Source organism: Fukomys damarensis, unplaced genomic scaffold (assembly GCF_012274545.1).
Source record: "Fukomys damarensis isolate Sample0158 unplaced genomic scaffold, DMR_v1.0_HiC HiC_scaffold_16, whole genome shotgun sequence".
Lineage (NCBI taxonomy): Eukaryota > Metazoa > Chordata > Mammalia > Rodentia > Bathyergidae > Fukomys > Fukomys damarensis.
This window is the reverse complement of record NW_022900928.1, coordinates 45449418-45469208: the sequence shown is the minus strand read 5'-3', so window position 1 is coordinate 45469208 and position 19791 is coordinate 45449418. Positions and strand designations below refer to the sequence as shown.

Below are 19791 nucleotides of genomic sequence, written 5' to 3'. Positions count from 1 at the left end.
GAGGAAGGGGGTGTCATTAGGTCTGTCAGAATTTTGGCCCATGTTGGGAACCTGTGCTTGCCCTTGTTTTACAGAATTAACAGACTCTGTAAGTGCCTCGAGGAGGAGGAGGAGGAAGAGGACGAGGAGGAGGAGGAGGACGAGGAGGAGGAGGTTCTGCTGTTCCTCCTCAAAAGGAAAAAAACACCTTGATTCAAATAAAACCACTGCAGATAAATCTGCTTACATTTTGCTTTGTAATAAATATAGGTGTCTGACAACAGAATCCTAGGCAAAATCACATGTAAACACAACACTGGGTGTCAAAACTTTGAGAGCTGATACAAGAAAATGCTGTAGATGTCCTGCCTTATATAGAGGACAATATTTTCATTCTGTGAAGAAGTAATCTTTCATGACAAAGAAACACCTCAGTCACAGCATATATGACAATAACATGCACCTAATTACAAGTTGGTTTTACAGAATACCTACTGGATGTTCATACAAATGCACTATGTCTGCAGTGTATACAGAGATGGGAACACACGGGGCATGGCAAGAGAACAGATTTTTAAAAGTGAAACCTCGAAAAGTTGGACATACAAGTGAGTACTGTCCTCCTGTGAGTTGTCACTTTGAGAGGCTAAATCCCAACTCATTTCAAAACATTTCTTAGGGATTTTATTTAAAGGGGAGAAATAAGGTCTGACTTACCTTAATTACCATCTTTATTCATTCCTTTGTGCTATGAACAACTTGGGGATTACTTCCAAAGTTCAAATCTATCTTTATTTTTTTGGTTTTTTGAGACAGGGTCTCACTATGTAGTTCAGGCTAGTCTTGAACTCACTGTGTAGGCCAGGTTGGCCTTGAACTTGTGGTGATCCTCCTGCCTCAAGTTCCGGAGTGCTGGGAATATAGGCATGTGATAACACACCTGGCTATAAAACCATCTTTAAAAGATAAAGATTTCTCACTTTTCTGGGGAGATTAAAGGAACATGTCAGACCCTAAAAGCCACTCTAATAAAGGAATTCCATAATTTTCTTTTAATTACTTGGGCCAGCTGAAGTACGCAGTACATGGTTTCCCAAAGGGAGATCACCTACCCACATTATGATCTAAAACTTGGGTTTTCTGGATATTAAAAAATTCTATGCACAACCCTTAGTCATATCTCACATGTATGCATTCACATATATACATCTTAATATATCAGGAAATTAATAAATGAGAAGAAGGCATACTACTTACAAGGAGAGAAAAATATGCTCTTTAGTCCAACACTGACCTTTGTATCCTCTCAGCTGACCAGCTTCTGGTAACTTAATTCCTTTGCCCATCTCCCATGGAGCCACATATCAAAAGCAAACATAGCAAGTGATCCTCACATCAAGTGAAGACATTTTAAACACACCAATTGATGAGCAAGAAAAAAAGAAAAGAAAGCCAACATTTGTAAAGCATACACCATCACCACCCCAGGTTTGGGGATGTGGAGAAGTAACTGGTGGGGTGGATACTCTCTGTCTTCTGAAAGCCTTCAGCATTTAAGAACATTTGTGAAATCACACTTTCAATAGCCTTGAGACTCCTTTCCTTCAAAAATATGCAAGATCATTCACAGAGCACAGAGAAACATGCTCGCTGTACTTGCTCCAGAGCAGAAAGGAAGCAAGACTTCGTTTTGGACATCACATCTTTTTTGCTCAGCGTAGCTCTCTCTAGCCTACCTGTGAGCTAGCTGCCTGCCTCGATCTTTTGAACACCTATTGCTCCTTCACTGTCTCTTAGGACAGTGCTCGATTGTGCTTCCTGGGACTAAGCAAGTTGCTGGTGAGAATTTCTCTATCAGTACTTGGCATAAAGGTGTTTCAGCCACAGCATCACCAGAGTGCAAGTGGCTGAGGGCACCCCAGGTGGGAGCAAACTGGATGATGACTGGCTTTTCTGCAGGAACATTCTGAAGGCCTCTTCCCCGACCAACAAAACCAATGGATTCTCTATTCCATGTTTAGAACTTATTTAGAGCAACTTGATTCCCACTCCAGCTTTGTAGTCAAACTCACACATGAGTTGGAAACCCTCAAACAAGTGAAATGAGAAAGGTTCTGCACCTCCTTGGTCTCCCACCATGCTGGGGAAGAGCGAGCCGGGCAAGGGGAGAACATGCTGACCTCCACACTGTTCCTGGCCAACAGCATCTAGGAAGCAGAACGAACACTAAGAAAAGAACGCTAGGAGTATTCCACACATGCTGATATTTGGGGAAAATGTGCATTTCCTGGTAGCTTTAGCTATTGGACCTACAGAGAGTAATAATTCTTACATACAAACCCATCTATTTAATGAAACTCCAGGGTCATAGGCCTGATCCCAACTACATCGTATATACCATGTAAAACTCTGGCAGCATGAAGATGTTACCAGAATCCACTCAACGATGAAGCTGCGCTACTTTGGCACACTTTACTCGGAGCCAAAGCACTGACCCTTTACGGAGGTGGTCAAGTCCTAGGGTCAGATGCCCCTGAGAAGTTCTGAAGAAGACCAGGCCTTTGGACAATGCAGAACTATTTTTTAAAATGTGTTTTGTATCTGTAATGTAACAGAACACAAAGATTTCCATCCATGCCTGCTGTTGATGGGTAATTTTAGGAGTCCTGGGTTTTGTCCTATTTCCTAGGTTCTGAGAGGTATGGCTGCTTTTGCTGCTGCTGCTATGTTGCAAACACATCACAAATACACAGTCAGAGAGCCCAGACATAGTAGTGCAGGTCTTGTTTGAGGCTGTGCACCCTATAGTTTAAGCTGTGAGGCTTTGAGAAGGGACTTCACATTCCCGATTCCCTGCAATTAGAATAATGAACTTGTTCCTGCTCCCCAGGCACTTTGAGGACTAATTAAAAGGTACATCCCACAGTGCCTGCATAGTCAGCACTATAAAATACAGCTAGCATAATTCTTCTCCAATTTTAATGAGATAAGGAACTGTAGACTCCCCAGGGCTCACAATGGGTGCTAGGCATCTACACTCCATTCTTCCTGTAAGCAAGTTAGGCTTTAAGAAACTATGAAGATGAAACCGTTTGTTTGGGACTCTTGCTCGGCAGGAGACAGCCCATAAAGGAAGACATCTGAAAGCGATGGATCTCTTTTCTCACAGAAGAGTCTTATAGATTAGGAGAAAAAAGAATGGCAAAAGCAACAGTACAATTGTAACTTAAGCCCTAAAGAATGGTCATGTTTCCATCTGTATGCTGACAATGAAGACACCTTGGAATTCAGGGGCCCTACACAAGGCAGTGAAACTCATGCCTAAGCATGCAGATGCAGTTTCTGGAGTATGTAGACCATGCTTTGGGAGAAACTGGGCTATCATTCTCACTCTTTCCTATGGCTGCGGAGATAGCCCAAGTTTGGGGTGGCCCAGACATGAATGTGGAGGATAGCAGAGTTGACTTTCTTTCCCATCTCTCAACAATTTTCTTTCTGGTCTATCTCCAGCAATAATTGGGATCAAAATGTCCTTAAGGGAATTTTTTGCCATCAATTGAACCTCCCCTGTGCCCCATACAAAGTGATCAGATGTGATCCATCCAGTTCATCCCCTCTGGCATCCACAACAACCCTGACCCACTGATGAGGCTTCTTGCGAACTTTTTCCACACCCCAGGGCGAGCTATCATTGTGCAGACTCTTGGTGCTGCCTTGGTTTCCTGTTCTGTGCAGTATGAACACTGGACGCTCAAGCTGAGACCAGAGGAAGTTACAAGCAGGCAGCCCAGTGGGCAGCTCAGTGACCAGCAGAGGTAGGGTGGGTAGATCCCTACTTAGTCTTGTCACATCATGTGGTTCAAAGCCCTGTTGGCCAATTTCCTCCTATTTCCTCCCTCCCCTCTGCATCCTACACCTCATCTTCCTTCTACCTCTTCAATTTGGGGAGGCTGTAACTTTACCCAGGTTACGGTCCAAAGACCAGCCCTGAAATAAACTACCCAAATGAAATTTCCCGAGTAGTGCTCTCTTCAGTATTTCATTTAAGAGTTCCTTTAAAAAGTCATAGATGTAAGTGGTCACAGTGACCCACACCTGTTATCCCAGCTATTGAGGAGGCTGAGGCAGAAGCATCATGTAGGCCAGCTTGGGCAATTTAGCAAGACCTTGTCTCAAGAATTTAAAAAAGTGCTGGGGATATAGCCCAGTGGCAGATTGCTTTCCTAACAAAGAGAAGGTTCTGGATTCAATTTCTAATATTAGAAAAAAAATTCTCAGAACTATTTTTTTTCTTTCTTTCCTTTTCCCCTAAGGAAGCACAAAAAAAGGAAGAGATCTGGGAAAACATGGATCCAAAAGAGTTGGGGGGAAAAATTCAGGATCCTAAAAGAGCACCTGACGCCTGCTTAGCTCCTCAATATCACAGCAGACAAGAAGCCCACCACCTCATTCACTCATGGCTCTTTTCAGTGGCACTTCTGTCTCACTTTGGTCAAGTTGCCTCACAACGGAAACCTCAGAAGCTTGATCATACCGTGTATCTATTGGCTTGACAGGTTTCAAAGAAAGTTCACAGCACAGAGAAGCACACATGGTAAGTCTGCATGCTCACCAGGGAGTGCATGGGCTAGAGGACAGTGGTGAAGAGACTTGTGAGCCCCAAATACAAAAACTGGTACAGGGCTGGAGCCATTGTAGATGCCACCACGTCATCGTTTGTAAACTGTCATCCATTTCATACAGTGCTGTCTTGAAGACCTTACCTAACAGAGTAAGGGAACAGAAATATCAAGCTCTTTACAAGAGAACTGAAGTGTGAGAGAAAAAAACCCAGTGCCATTATCTTGATGTAAATTGTGACGGTGACCCATGAAAGCCTCCCCAGTGTGCAGCCAGACTGGGAGTAACAACTGTAGCCCAACCTGAAAGCCAGCCAGGAAGCCAGCAGGGATGTTTTTCTACTGGCCACTGTTTGACACAGCAGGAATGAGAACAGATCAGATAATGCTCTTCTAATTCCCATACCTAAGGAACCCTGCAATGTCTTATTAAAAAGAAAAAAAAGGAAGGAGGGACAGAAAAGCAAACTTAAAGAAAGTAAAGCAGAGACAAACTCAGAGAATTTAGGGAGGATAAGGACCAAGATCCTAACACTCCTATCCTGTTTAGAAATTACCACCAAATCTAGAAACGCTAAGAAGCCCACAAGCTCCTGAAAACCCAAGCAAGACAAGTCAGGAGGTGAAGACTGCCTCTGAAATTTCCCTTCATCCCTGGGGGATGCTTCTCACTGCCACACCCACAGGACACCTTACAATGGCATGGTGATACTGTGTTGTGCCAATGGGCTTTAGAGATGTCTAGGAGAGTCTTTTTAAGAGAAACATGCTAAGAGGCAAGCAGAATGGGGGTTATTCAAGGAAGATCCATGTCTAGGTTTATCTGTTTATAACCAAGAAAGGAGGTACACCAAACCTCCCCAAGAGATACAACTTCTGTACAATGAAAAATTCCATTTCCTACTTCTTCTTAACTTCTGTTTCCAAACCTACATGCATCTTCTTTTCCACTATATGCAAGAGAATTCGTAACATTCTCTTCTCTCCACAGTCATGTAGGTCTCCTGTTTGTTTTTAACATTTATAAAAAGTATTCTTATTTCTCTGAAATCTTTAACAGTTCACATCATTCCTGGTTTCCCATCCACAACCTTCTTGATCTTTCTTCTCCTTCTCTGCCACTTTTCTGATTTGCCAGTGTTGCAGTACGAAATTCAACAGGGACGACAAAGTTAGATGAGCACTTCCATCATCTCGCCATCGGGGAACTCGGGCTTGTGCAGCAAGCTACTGACACGGCCTCTGTGGTCCGGTGACTTCCCGTGGCTGGGAGAGTTCTCTGCCAAACAGAAAGGAAACATCAGTAGCCCACTCCTTGGGAGGCATTTTACAAGCTCTCTCTATAATGGGTCCATTTTAAAGCTACTTCTCACCCAGGAGGCTCACTCACCAGTGGATGTAGGAAGGCCGTAATTAGCCACGGAGGGAAAAGCTAAATGACCGGATCAGGATTCAGATGCAGAGACAACTGGGATGGTGATGGGAGAGGAGTAAATGGGTGGAAAGGACACTCAGACTTTGTGTAGAGACCCTCACACCCACACCTCCACACAGAGCCATCAGATGTTCACTGTAACCCAGACTCTTCTCACACATTCCTCTCCTTACTTGGTTGCATTCCAAGAATTACATTTCCATAAAATGATAACAATGTACTTGTCTATTTTGGGAACAAAAATAGATCCTGGTGGAGACAGCTTATGTATGCCTCAAGGAACTCACCACACCTCAAAAGAACTAAAGTGGGCTTTGCCCATAACTAGGATTAGTCCAGGGCCAAGTCGACCCTTCCCCTGGACACTTCTGGACTCACTGAAAAACCCATCCTTCCCCCTGCTGTCTTAAGTATCTTAAACAGCTCATCACTACTGGTCTGAGTGTTATGCTGCAAGCCAACCCAACCTGAGTTAAGGCTACTTCCTTTTCAATTAGGATGTCTTCTACTGGGCCTGGGAATCCTTGACAAGCCAATGGGCTGAAGGCCATATCTACAAACCTGAGGACTCTGGGGACCTGGTGTCTCCGAGGCACACACAGCTCCCAGATGTACCTGAGGATAGCAATTCCTTAACATTCTTCAGAGCGTCTCTTTTTACCCCTTCTGGGGAAGGACCAGTTATAAAGCACACATTACCAGGGTGGACCCAAACTCCACGTTCATTTTATATGGTAATAAAGTGGAAGTATTTATACACATTTTATTGCCATAATAACGAAATGCACACATAGCCTAAGGGCATTGGGACAACCATGATCATATAACAGATGTTGGTGGGTGCAGCTAATCTCTTTCCAGCTCAGTAAAAGATTCTTGCCCTTGGGTTACACAGTTCCATGGGTTCTTGAGTGTGGAGGAGGCAGGGACCACATACCCAGTTTCTCCATGGTCCCTTTGGCCGCTGGGTGTTTCAGGACAGGGCTGTTGGAAGGGGTTGTGCTCAGCCTGCTGCGGCTGGGGAGGGAGGCCATGTTGGGCCAGAAGAGTTCAGTGCTCTTGTCAGTCTGGGTACTGCTGTCCTTGCTGCCTGTCTTCGCATGGGCGCTGCTGGCTGACGTGGTAGAGGCCACAGGGGGCAGTGCAGAGGCAGGTGGCGTTGGCAGCAATGGAGAAGAAGTATGTTCATGGTGTTCCTTCCCCAGCAGCAATCCTGATGGCAGAAGAACAGCTTTTCCAATGACATTCTTTTTAAAGACCACCTCCCTTTTGACTGAGGATTTCTTTAATGATTTATTTACCGAGTACATAGTAAGTACTAATTATATACCTAATAAAATGATAAACACTGAAAAAATGAGAGTCCCCGCTCTAAAAAGACTGTGGTGGGAGGGGGTGTCAAGTAAACTGGTTATAATATGGCAGAATGTAGGATAACATCATTCACAAGACAGTATGGAGAGCAGAAAAGAGGAGTGAGGAGAACCAGATGAGGAGACAAGGGTTTCTCAAGATTAAGTTTACTGTACTCAACAGGGCCCAGGTGGCTGACCTAAAGCATGGTTGTGTGCTTAAGAAAAACTACAAGACCTTTCCAGTCTTTGACATGTTTCCACTTGGCTTCTGCTCTTCGAATAATTCCGAATTCCATCTCATCCTTGCTAATAGATGATGGTCTCCTGCAGGCCAGGTTCAAAAATAAACGTTCTCCCTAGTTAGGACAACCACTGAGTTGTACACATTATTCCCCAAAGAACTATGAATCCAAGAAGCAGGGAGCCAGCTGGGCTCCTAAAGAGGGTCACTGAGCTCTCTCCTCCCACGTTCCAGCAGTGGTGAAGCTGGGGTAGCTGTGAGAAAGAAGGCCCAGCACGCAGAGGTGTCCATTTCCTCAAAGCCTTCCCACAGGGCTGGACAGAGGATGATGTCTTTATCTGTATATGTGCTGCCGAAGCGAGCACAAGTGATGTCTTTATTTGTAAATGCATTACACATTCAGAAAAGTGCCAGTACTCTCGAACTCTAGCCTACAGGAAAAGTGGCAAGCATAATCTAAGTATCTGTTCACTTATCTTGTTACTGAGCCAGCAGTTCATAAAGTATCTTTGGCAGGACTGCTCAAGGTGTCATGCTTTACTCAGGGCCATTGAGTCTGTCTACAGCACACTTGCTTCTTGAAGTTTAAGGTGCTTTTCCATCATTTGGCTCTATGGTTAAAATGACCTGAGACCCTGCCTTTCTAACACACTTCCAGGTGAAGTGGTACTGCTTGTCCACAGACTACACTTTGGGTAGCAAGGTTCTGTGCTAGAGGCTTCCCACATCACCTCACTTTACATGCACAACATTCCTGTCTACCATAGAAGGATACTCAGAAAAATCAACATCTCTCATCTAAATAGCAGCAGAAATGAGCAAACCCAGCTGTGCCTGATTGGGAGCAATCTATGTTCTGTCCGCCTCCTCTCTCCCGCTGTTGAAGGTCTGACAGGATGTTCTTGTGTGGTGGAGGTGGGGTGCTGGTATAATAAACCACCAGCCAGTCATCTCTCTGGGGAGCCCCTTAGCAATCAGGAATGGGGGCGCTGTCACCACCACCTCTTCCTCAAGCCTGTGAGACTATAAGGAACTATGAGTGGCCCGACTATGTGGCTCTGCCTGCATCCTCAGAGTCCTTTGCTGTTTTTCTTCCTGTGGACACCAACTACAATGATGAAGAGGAGTAAAGGTGCAGACAGCACAGCACCTCTCCATTCAGGCCGAGGTCTGTGGCTCCCAGGCCCAGACACCAGACTGAGCTGCCTGGATACTTGTCACAAACAGGCTTCTTCCAGGGAGGTTCCCTTCAGAGCTGAGGACAGTTCACATTCCTTATGGAGGCCTGTCTGAGCCTCCTGTCCTCTAGGCTGGGAGCTAAGTGTCCTTGGGAGGGTCTTTGATGATCCCAGCTGCTGTCCATACATATCCTCTTTGAAGTGCATTTCCTCTGCAGGCAGGGGCTGCTGAGGCCACCAGCAGAGAGACTTCAAAAAGAGATTCCAGCTGGGAGCCTTTGATCCCCAACTCTGCCTGTTCATATGGCAGCTCTTATCCCCTCTGGCACAAAGCAGCCAGGCTTCTCAGGGATCCCATGCCTTAGAAAACTGGTTCTGGGCTCAAATAAGAAACAAAAACACACAGTGACCCAAAGATGTGCATAAAAGGAGGGACAGACCTCCCCAGAGTGCAGAGGAAGGGAGCAGCAGAAGGCATACACGCGTGTGTGTGTGTGTGTGTGTGTGTGTGCGCGCGCGCTGCTTGTTACTTACAGCTCAGTAGCCCAGCCAGTCACTGAACCCCAAAAGCCACCCCTGGCCAAGACCTCACTTGAGAAATTCTCAAAATGCTGCTGGGTGACAACAATACAGCAAACCCCACCGCTAACCATCTATTCCTTATACTTGAGAATGTTTCTTCCAGTGTATTTCCCCCATTATCTCACTTGGCTCTTTTACACCGAGGAAAAGTGAGGCAGACACTGCCCCCTTTTCCTAGATGTGGAAGCAGAGGGAGAGCAGTCATATAGCTGGTCTGGGGCAGACCCAACTTCTGAAGCCTTGATGCATAAGCATTTTTATCAGGACATTTTGTGTTTTCACCTCAAATTTCAACAATAACCCATAACAATTATGACATGAGCCATCCTGTGGCTAACAGCTACTCTGCTGGCATAGCCTTTAGAATTTCCATAGTGCTTCCACAGCTCCCACTTAATTTCCACAACCAGCGTATGTCTGCCCTCCGTCATTTAACAGATGAGTAAATTGAGACCGGAGATACTGAGTGCTGCCAGTGGCAGGGAGGTCACCTCTTCACTTGATCTCAGCCAAAAGGCTGAGAAGGGATGGAGGTCGCTTGTTAATGCTTGTGTGGCTTTGCTCTCCAGATCCCAGTCTGAAAGAGGAGCAGGACTCACCTATGCTGCCCTTCCAGGTCTTCTCTTCTTTCTTCTCCTCAGCGAGCTGGCTGCTGGTAAGCGAGGTCTGGCGGGAGTGTGTCCCGGTAGCCGCTGCAATGGACGGGACGGAACGTGCTGGCCGCAGGCTCGAGGAGTCTGTCTTCCCGGCATCTTTACGGGATCGCTGCTGAAGCACCTTAATCATGGCATCCTTCTCTATGATCTTGGCATGTAGATTTTTAATACTGTAGAACAGAACAAAGCAGATCCATGAAAAGCTATCTGGTTAGACAAACTTGAAGCATTTCTCTCAGGGACCTTAACTGTCACTCGGGCTGAGGGGTGGGTCTGTGGCAGAACAGGTCTTAAAACATTTACAATCTCCAAATTGCATAAGGTGGATATCCTGTAAGAAGTCAAAAGGGTGCACCTTCTCTGGCACCTCAGAGGTCCTGGGACTCTCTGGAGGGACAGTGAGAATGACTGTGGTCACCCACTAAGGACTTCCTGGACCAAGCTACTCAGGGGCCACTGCACCTAGCCAGTCTAGTACTGGGAGGAGTGATAGGAAAGCACAGAACTCCCAGGCCTGACAAACAAACGAAGTCATCAACTGAGGTCAATTTCTCTACTTTCTGAGAGAAAAATGAAGAGAGAGCAGGTTCTCTGGAAGACTTTCCCCCAGTGATGGCCAAAAATGAGAACCAGTGAAATTTGTATTTGTTTTCCACAACTCTCAGTAATGTACTAGACAGCCCTATTTTCACATCTGCACCCTGGGAGCTCAGAACTCCCAGGGCTCCATTGGCCCTCAGATGGTCAAGCCAGTGAGGCTTGTTTTATGATGTTAAAAATCTCCTGGAAATCACATATAGCCCATCAGCAGAGTACACTGGCTAAGTAAGCTTCATATCTTTGGCTGGAATATGCAACCTCCGGCTCAGAAGTCTCTGGATCTTTAGGATACGATGTTTTTCTTTTCCAGCTCATTACGTCTGGAAGGTAATAGAGGCAGATGTACAGAATTAATATGGGCATCTAAATCCTCCTATCATTAGACTCAGCCTCCCCACCTTAAGACCTGCACTGATCTGCAGTTCTCCCCCAGAGAACTCTAACACCAGGCCCTCAGCTGAGTGGAACCACGTGCTCAGCTGGATGGTGTAGAGTCCTCAAGCTCAGCCCTTCAAAACAGGACAGGGAAGCAACTGTCTCTGGAAGGGCAGGCATGTGAGTACAACAGGGGCCCCATTAGGGTCTGGAGATGAGTAGTCACGGTGGCACTTGGTGTTATGGCCACGCACGGCTGTCCCTTACGTGTACTCCATGTCCTGACACCTCCTGTTGGCCTGCACCACCTCCTCCTCCTCCTGCCAGATGTGGGCCTCCAGCGAGCTCTCCCCGTAGCTGCCATTCCTCGAATGGTTGATGATTGTGGTGTCCCTGGAAACACAGGACAGAGCCTGGGTCACTGGAAGACTTCTTGGTTTCCATGCAAACAGATTCAGAACGGAGTGGCCAGGATTTGTGTTGGAGCAGAGATATGCCCATCTCTTTCTACTCCCTCCCAAAGACCTTCCATCTTCACCGCCTCCGCTTAGCCATCACGTTCATGATGCTGGAAATGGTGCAGATGCTCACGGTGAGGAAACCCAAGGGCACCATCCTAAGACTTCTCTCCAAAAATTCCTCCACTCACCTCCCCTGTCCTAAATCCTAGGGAATTCTTTTCCTAAACTTGGCTGAGTATAAGATGGTATCTAAAGAAAACAAGATAAAATTCAAAAGTCATAATTCCCTGTCCTTTCTACTAATAACATCATGGACTGAGCTATGCGATATGTTGGGGAAATGCTGATGGGTGCACACAGATTTAATCCACTGACACACGAATACCTTTATCATCATTACACTTGGTGGTGTTTCTATGCTTGTACTTTCAATTCTTGTTCTATCTTATTTTTCTAATCACAAAGTTCTACTTCTATGTCCTGCTGTAGCAGCTATTTCAGTATTTTACAGTAAAATGGATGCTTAGTCACTACCTGAAACTGAGATTGGTCCTCTCAGATGGCTACGCCCCAAGCTGAAGTCTTCCTTCACATTTATATTCCAATTTCCTTCCTCTTTAATGGGCTCTTGCCTAGAATTGAGATTAGGCCACAGCAACAAACATACTGGGTACCAGAGCAGAAAGATGTAGAAGACAGAGACTCTATCCTGAAAGTTCAGCTAAGAAAGGTCGCTAGATGGAAAAGCAGTTTAGGTGAAAGCAGGTGTCCTGTCAAAAGTAACTTTTTGTACCACTGGATTTGTCAACTGAACTACTCTTAATTAACAATGACGAGGTAAGTGATACCTTAAGGTGAAAGCATTTAAGCCTCTGATTATGTGAATTCTGATTATGTGAATCCATAATAATCTAGTCAAATATTTCACCTTTCTTTAACTTCATATTTCAACGTTGCAATCATATTGAAAACTTTAAAGCTCCTTTCTAGAATACCCTAAAATAGCAAAAATGAGATCCTTTCTTTACTTTTTTAAAAAAGGATAATATACATTTATTTCTGTAAAATTCCCGGTGATTTCCCGATGTCAGTAGAGTTCTGTTTCTTGTATGTACCGTATATGGCTACTTTCACTTACAAGTGTTCAGTATAACACAGAAGGCATGTGAAATGCCTCAAACACCAAAATCTCCCAATAAGTTATCTCTGGCATGCCATACTTCTCAACGCACAAGTACTTTTTTGGCAATGGTTACAACTAAATGTTTGCCAGTTAATCTTTAGTTAACCAGAACCACACATTCCATAGGTATTCCTGTAAAGTGAGAGTTATATCCATAAGGATATGGTACCCAAGACAGAAAAATTTCCTCTTTTCTTCAATTTCAATGGACCTCAGCCATCAACACATCTCACTACTTTCTTAAAAATGTAGAATGAAATAGTACTTTTTTTTTTTTCCTGGTACCTGGGATCGAACTTGGGTCCTTGACGAAATAGTACTTTTGATGAAAAGTTTTTATTTCCTATTTAGAAAAAAATTCTCTTTGATACTTGAAGAATTTTTCTGTCATCTTTCACAAATATCTGATATACGTTAAGCTTAATTACACATGCTTTTCAGGACAGTCATTTTCAAGGGAAAAGTTATTTATATTTTTTAAATCTGCTGTATATAAAAGTGTATAAATGTCACTCTACCATATATATTTCCTACTTTCTCCTAATGCAGATGTGCTGGTCACATTCATGAGGTCACAAATATTAAACATATTTTACTTTTTGAATAGAGCTATGTGACAGAAAGCACACTTTTTGGCAGAAGTGACTCTATTAGATAGTTTTAAATTTCAAAGTAGCTGTTAGAAATGTTAGTAATCCTGTTCCATCTTTCTTTTTCTCATTGAGTTTATTGGTACATTTTAGGTATACAGTACAGCTACATTCATCACTGGGACCTTGTACCTTTGCATGACAGGTCTTGGTTCTCATTTTTTCCCCTTACCCCTGCCCTCCCTTCACTCCCTCCTCCCTTCCCTATTTACAAATACTTTTTCCCATTTTTTCATTTTCTCATATTTTTTTCTTTTCTTTTATTTCCTTTCCCCTACCCTTCCCACTTCCCCTATGTTCTATCTCTTGCTGAGTGGGATGACCTCAAAGTTGAAGCAGTATCTTTAAATAATCATCAGTCACCACCATCAGCTCAGTCTTGAGACTCATCAGCAGCACCCCACACAGACAGGCAGATATGGTGATGCAGCTGAATGATAAAGATCCAGGCTTCCCCGGTACCAAAAAAATAAAATAAAATAAATCCAGGCTTATGTCACATCTTTAGCGACTTTGTATAGATCATATTGTGAATATATACAAAATTCATTTAAACTTTGAACAGTATACTATATAACACATTACTGTACTATTACAAAATATCCATTTTTAGCATTACTCCAAATGCTAGCAAGCAGGTATTTTAAAATCTCCCTCTCTCTCTCTTTTTTTTTTTTGGTACTAGGGATCAAACTTGGGTTCTTTTGCTTGCTAGGCAGGTGGTGGAACCACTGAGCTAAATCCCTGGTCCCTAAAAACCTCTTTTTAAGGAGAGCTATTAGTGAGTGAGCATCTACTCTATGCAGGGATTGGAAACAGCATAGTGCACATGGTTTCTCATTTAGTTTTTGTTTTCTTTTTGGTGCTTGGGACTGAACCAAGGGCTCTGAGCATGCTAATCAAGTGCTCTATCATGGAGCTAAGCTTCAACCCTCTCATTTATGTATGCAAAAGATATTATTATCCCTGTTCAAAGATGAAGAAACCAGATTTAGGTGATTTTCCCAATATGCCCAATTAGTGAATGGTTGAAATGGACCAAATCCAAAGATGAATGACTCCAAGGTCTTTAGCCATTCTTCAACACCCCTGGAAGTTTCATTTGTGTTTATAAAAGACCTCAGCAAAGATGCATAAAGATAAAGAAAATGTGCCTCAAAATAGTGCAAGCTGTGACTGAAGATATATCATAAAAGCAAATAATACAGAGCAAAAGAATTGATTTAAGCATACTTATAACATTATTGATTCACCTTCTGGTATACAAAAACTATCAGTATTAGTGGCTAGAAACACTTTTAACTAATTTATGTCTGCACTCACATGGAACTGATAAATAAATTCATATTTATACTGTCAAGGATAGCAGGCACAATTGTCAATAGACAATTGTGCATTGCGCAATTAGGTGGTAGCTACTTTGCAATTTATAAAAATTCAAAACCTCCACACACATTAAAAAAAAAAATCTCTAAAAATTCTGATCAATGGCACAAGATACATAAAGATGGCTGGGCGTGGTGGCAAATGCCTGTGATCCCAGCACTCAGGAGGCTGAGGCAGGAGGATCCCTGTGAGTTCGAGACCAGCCTCGGCTACATAGTGAGTTCCAGGTCAGTCTCAACTGCATAGTGAGACCCTGTTTCAAAAGATAAAAAAAAAACAAACAAAAAAAAAGCAAAACAAACAAAAAACCCCAGATACATAGAGATGACAAAACCAGTTGGAACAGAGAATTATATTCTTTGTTTAAATGTCATTGCTTATAAATGTGAAGCATGCACCAGCGGCTAAAAAGTCACAGGGGTAATGGGTAGAAATAGTTGCTTTTACCACTTGTCTGCAGGCATTTGGCATCCAGACCTGAGATAAAAAATGCTTCATTTTCCTCTTCCCCTTCATTATCAACAGACAGCAACGCTTAAATTACAGAAGTTTCCTTTGAAAAGACATTAAGGTTGGCACTAAACTTCTGTGTCTCTAAACCCATCCCCCTTCCTCTCACTGATGATGGGAGGAAGTAGGCCATAAAGGGGTGGGGAGGGTGGCTTCCCAAGAGGTATCAGAAGCTGGACGAGTAACAAGGGGGAAAGTGGCACAGGGAGGAACGGTGGAAAGGACTGCATCTACATATCTACAACTGCAAACAGCACAGAAGGACAGCAGTGCAGCTGGGAACTCCAAGCTCTGGGGTAGCAGCCATTTCCTCTTGTCTGACGGATGGTGAGCAAGGCTGGGCCTAGAGCCTTCGGGTGGGTGATTGTGTTTGGGGCTTGTATGATTCTACTCATCTTCTACCCTCCCTGTGCAGGCCTGTTCACCCCCACTTCTAGATGTACAATCCAGTCGTCATCATCTGTTCAGGGCCCAGGACCCCAGGCAGATATCTAATGTGATAAATCAGCAGAAGGTGGGCCAACAATGGCACATGAAGGCCCGTGTCATCCCCCGAGGGAATGCATTTCCACAGATATGGGGCTTTAGTGTCCTCAGCCAGAGGAATGTGGTTGGATTCCCTGATCTCTAACAGCCCAGAACTACTATTCCATTTTGCATGAGGTCAGGGACACTCAAAAGGGCTTATCCCAGTCACATGCCCAGAGTCAGTGACAGGAGAAGCCTTGAACACAAATGTCTGCTTCCCTGCACAGCAATCTTGCATTCAACCCAGATACAGAAAGCAAACCAAACACTCAGGGCAACTGACGGGATACATTAGCCCAAACCCCCTCTGCAAATTTACACTGTTCTCTTCCTCAGGCTGAGAGGTAATTCATTGTTAGTTTAAAAAACAAAAAGCTGAAAAGAAGAACATTTAAGTATGTGAAAATCAAGAATGTTTCAAAGGGCTTCACCATTCCCACCTATAGAGTGCAGGACTGAGCTGGAGGCTACACCTTCTCTCCAACTCTCATCCTCTATGTGAGACCTGACTGAGCTAAAGTGAGTCCATGTTGGCTGAGTTATGGCCCCAGAGGCCATTGTGATCCACTCCCCTTTGCAGTTGCACCCCTGCCTACGTTTGAACCTTTGCTTAGGAATATGGGACTACATAACTTTGTAATCTTAAATTCCTAGCCCCAACTGTGATTAAATGTGAGTTAATGAGTAACTGCTTGGTAGCCCTGGGAAACTATAACAAACATAGAGACCCGAAGTAAATTACTCCACTCCTTGTTTGCCCGTAACTGAATGTTCTGGACACCACAATCTAAGAAACAATGGGTAATCGATCTGCTGACCATTAGTACGTGATGGCCGAGTACATGATTGATGACCACCAGCTCGGATCAACTGATCACTTGCCTTTGTCCCCTTCCTGTAAGTTTTAAGTGTTAACTCCCCCCATAGCCCCTTATGAAAACAGCCTCTGACTGAACTAGTTGCCTCTCTGAGCTACTTGGCTCCGGGAGTGCCATCTGGCCAGACTAATAAAGGTCTGTTTTCCAACTAGTCCAGTGTGTTCCTTCCTGGGTGATTCTCACTGCTCGTCAAGCTCCTGGAGCAATCGCTGGGCTACAGGGCCAGCATCTTGGAGGCCCTTTCGGCTGTTCAAGCTCCTCGGAAGGCCCTAGGTCTTACACCTAACTTTGGAATTTCTGACTCTCTCAGAGAGGTTTATTCCCACTCCCAGTCACACTCGGATGGATATTGACAGGTTGTCTCCCTTCATAGCACAGACATGTGCTAGAAAATTACTCTGAAATGGTCATTTTCCATGAGTCTGCCATCTTGCCACACTCAAGGGTGCTTGGGAGCCCAGTGGAGGCATTTGTGGCACACAGCAGCACTGCTTTTTCCAATCCCTAGAGCTAACATCTGAGCAGGCATCTGGGTATTCTTCTCCACTTGAGTAATGAGCCTGAGAGCCCATAACAGCTTATAAAGCACCCATCCCTCAATTCCAGCACGTCTTCTCACACTCACTAAAGAAACCATAAGACATCCCAAGGCAACGTGGACCTGACTATATAACCAGCTTCCCTCCTGCTTTTATTCCTATCACCCGGCTCACATGTCTCCAACCCAAATGAACAGAAATAACCCTTATGTACTAAGAAGTCCAACTTTCTGGATGCTCCTTCGAAACTGGAAAATGTCCTCCAAATGTACTGACTCTAAACTTTGGTGAATTCCAAACAACTCTAAATTAAATACACAATATGAGTTCTGAGAAAAAGTGTGCTGAGTGAAAGGGAATGAGGGGCTTGATAGGCTGTGCACAGCCACCTGATGGCCAAGACCAAGGGAAACTGCCTTGCTCATTCAGACAACAGCCTTTGGTATTTTGTGGATTTTGGCACATACTGAGATAATTTTGAAAGAAGAGTAAGGCTGTGTATCTACAGAGAGAAAGTAAAGAAAAGGAGGTAAACACTCACAGTGGCAGCAAATGATTTCAAACTAAGTGAGTCAGCTATTAAGTCAGACAGATCAGCCTGTGACTCATGGTCCACTGCTAACAGCTAGCTATTTGGAGGCAGGATTTAGAACCAACCACTGCACCTCTCTTAGGCTGTTTTCTTCAACTGTAAAATGAGAAAAGGATCTGCTATCTGGGCTGCCATGAGAGCTACACGTTCTTGTCCAGGCCATTAAACAGACTCAGTGTTAAAAGAGTCATAAAATATACTTCTCCACCATCATTCTTAGAGATCACACAGTATTCCACTGTGTGGTCATACTTTATTAAATGAGTTTCCTTTTGTTGGAAAGGTGTTCTTAAATGTTCTGATATTTTCAGCAACACCGGGTCATCCTTGGACATAATTTTCAGCAACACTGGATCATCCTTGGACATAATTCTTTGGGCACTCATGTTGCCTTCCATAAGATAAATATCTAGAACTAAAAATTTGGAACCAAAGGGAGGGTACCTATTGACAAATTATCCTCCAGAACTGTTGTATCATCTTTTTCTTCAAATGTCAATATAGTCCTTTAAACATTATCGTTAGCTGACCTTGCTCCTCAGGATGAGCCTCTGGACCTCTCTGGACCCACACATTTTGCTCTGATGTTCATTCCAATGGCAGAGTGTTCCTGTCTCACCTCTCAGCTGCAGCAGTGGCTGCAGCATTCATGGCGAAGTGTCGGATGGTGCTCTCCTCCAGGTACTTCTGTTCCCACTTGGTCATGTCAGCCTCCAGGGCTAGGATCCTCTCTTCCTTTTCCCGAACAAGTTCCATGAGGGCTGGAGCATTGTATTCTGGCATGCCAGCTTGATGGCCGTTTCCATGTTTCTGGGGAGGCAGAAATAACATCCTGATCTTCAAAATGAGCTACAAGGTGGACCACCACTTCAGTCAGGTCTGCACCGTTATCTGCATGGAGCACAATGGTCCCCCAGATTCCACGATAGTTCATAGAAATTTTCATCATGACCATGCTCCTTCTCTGCAGTGTGTTCAACCTGAAGGCAGTGGATCCTAACACCACACCACCTCACCTCTGTGTTCTCTCTCTCACCTCATTATTGTACAACATTATACTGTTACAGAAAGAAACTAAGCTTCAGAGAGGCCAAAGTAATGGCTCTTTTTTCTCAGGTAATCAATAGTAGAGTAAATATTCTAACCTGGATCTGGCTTCACAGCTCAAGGACTTTGCATGACAAGAAGTGTCTTCTGCAAGGTCATGCAGTTTATACCAAATTTATACCAAAAGGAAGAAAAGGAATTAAACCTTGGCCTCTTGGTCTAAGGCACTTTCTCTAGAATTCAAGGGAGAGATCCCACATGCTTGTTTTCTCTGAGACTGGGAGATAACACGGAAAGGCACAGGAAGTCGGAGTTAGATGCCTGAGCATGCATGCTCCCAGCTGCCAGGTTGACTTGGGAATAGAACCATCAAGACCTAACCCATTAGAGAATGAAAAGTAAATTAGTTAATGCATGTGAAAGCAGAATATCTCCAATGCAAGACCAGCTCATTTTTCAGCCCATTCTTTTCATCTATATCAGCAAGAGGAAATAAAGTGATTGTTATCTGGACTGCTCAAAAGCTGAGGATATTCACATTTCAGATGTTTCATTTAACTCAGGGATGCTATTTCTCTAAAGAACATGATGTAAGGGATGACGGGGGTTTGAGAAGTTCTGACTTCAGACCCAGCAGCACAGACAGGAAATCTCAGTGTCTCAGGGTTCTGGGCCTTGTCTGAGTGTGAGCCAGGATCCTTCACACTTGAAAGAACGATTTCCTTCCAGCTTGATTTACATCCTGGGACTTCTATTTTCTTCATGTTTTCCAGTGATCATAAATTTTAAATGCAATTTAAAATTGCAGTTAGTTGCAAGGTGAGAAATATTTGAACACTTTACCCAAAACCATTTAAGCCCTAGATCATGAAAAGGGCTGGAGAATGACCTAGAGTAATAGTTGGGCTTTTGAGCTGCACTAATGGAATAACTCCTACCAGAGAAGAGAACTAATGGAACTACAGTTTTTTTTTTTTTTTTTTTTTTTTTAAAACAA

General features: G+C 43.9%; 1 protein-coding gene across 2 annotated transcripts in view; it reads right to left on the bottom strand.

Moving 5' to 3' along the window:
- Window positions 1-843: 843 nt before the first annotated feature.
- Window positions 844-19791, bottom strand: part of Amotl1 (angiomotin like 1) — a 130083-nt gene continuing 111135 nt past the window's right edge. For both annotated transcript variants that reach the window (XM_010633655.2, XM_010633654.2), the window contains exons 9-13: window positions 18367-18557; window positions 11288-11413; window positions 9989-10215; window positions 6971-7246; window positions 844-5877 (exon numbers count right to left, since the gene is read on the bottom strand). In XM_010633655.2, the coding sequence (XP_010631957.1) occupies window positions 5771-5877; window positions 6971-7246; window positions 9989-10215; window positions 11288-11413; window positions 18367-18557 (927 nt within the window). In that variant the 3' untranslated portion in view covers window positions 844-5770. The remainder of the gene's footprint in view (window positions 5878-6970; window positions 7247-9988; window positions 10216-11287; window positions 11414-18366; window positions 18558-19791) is intronic.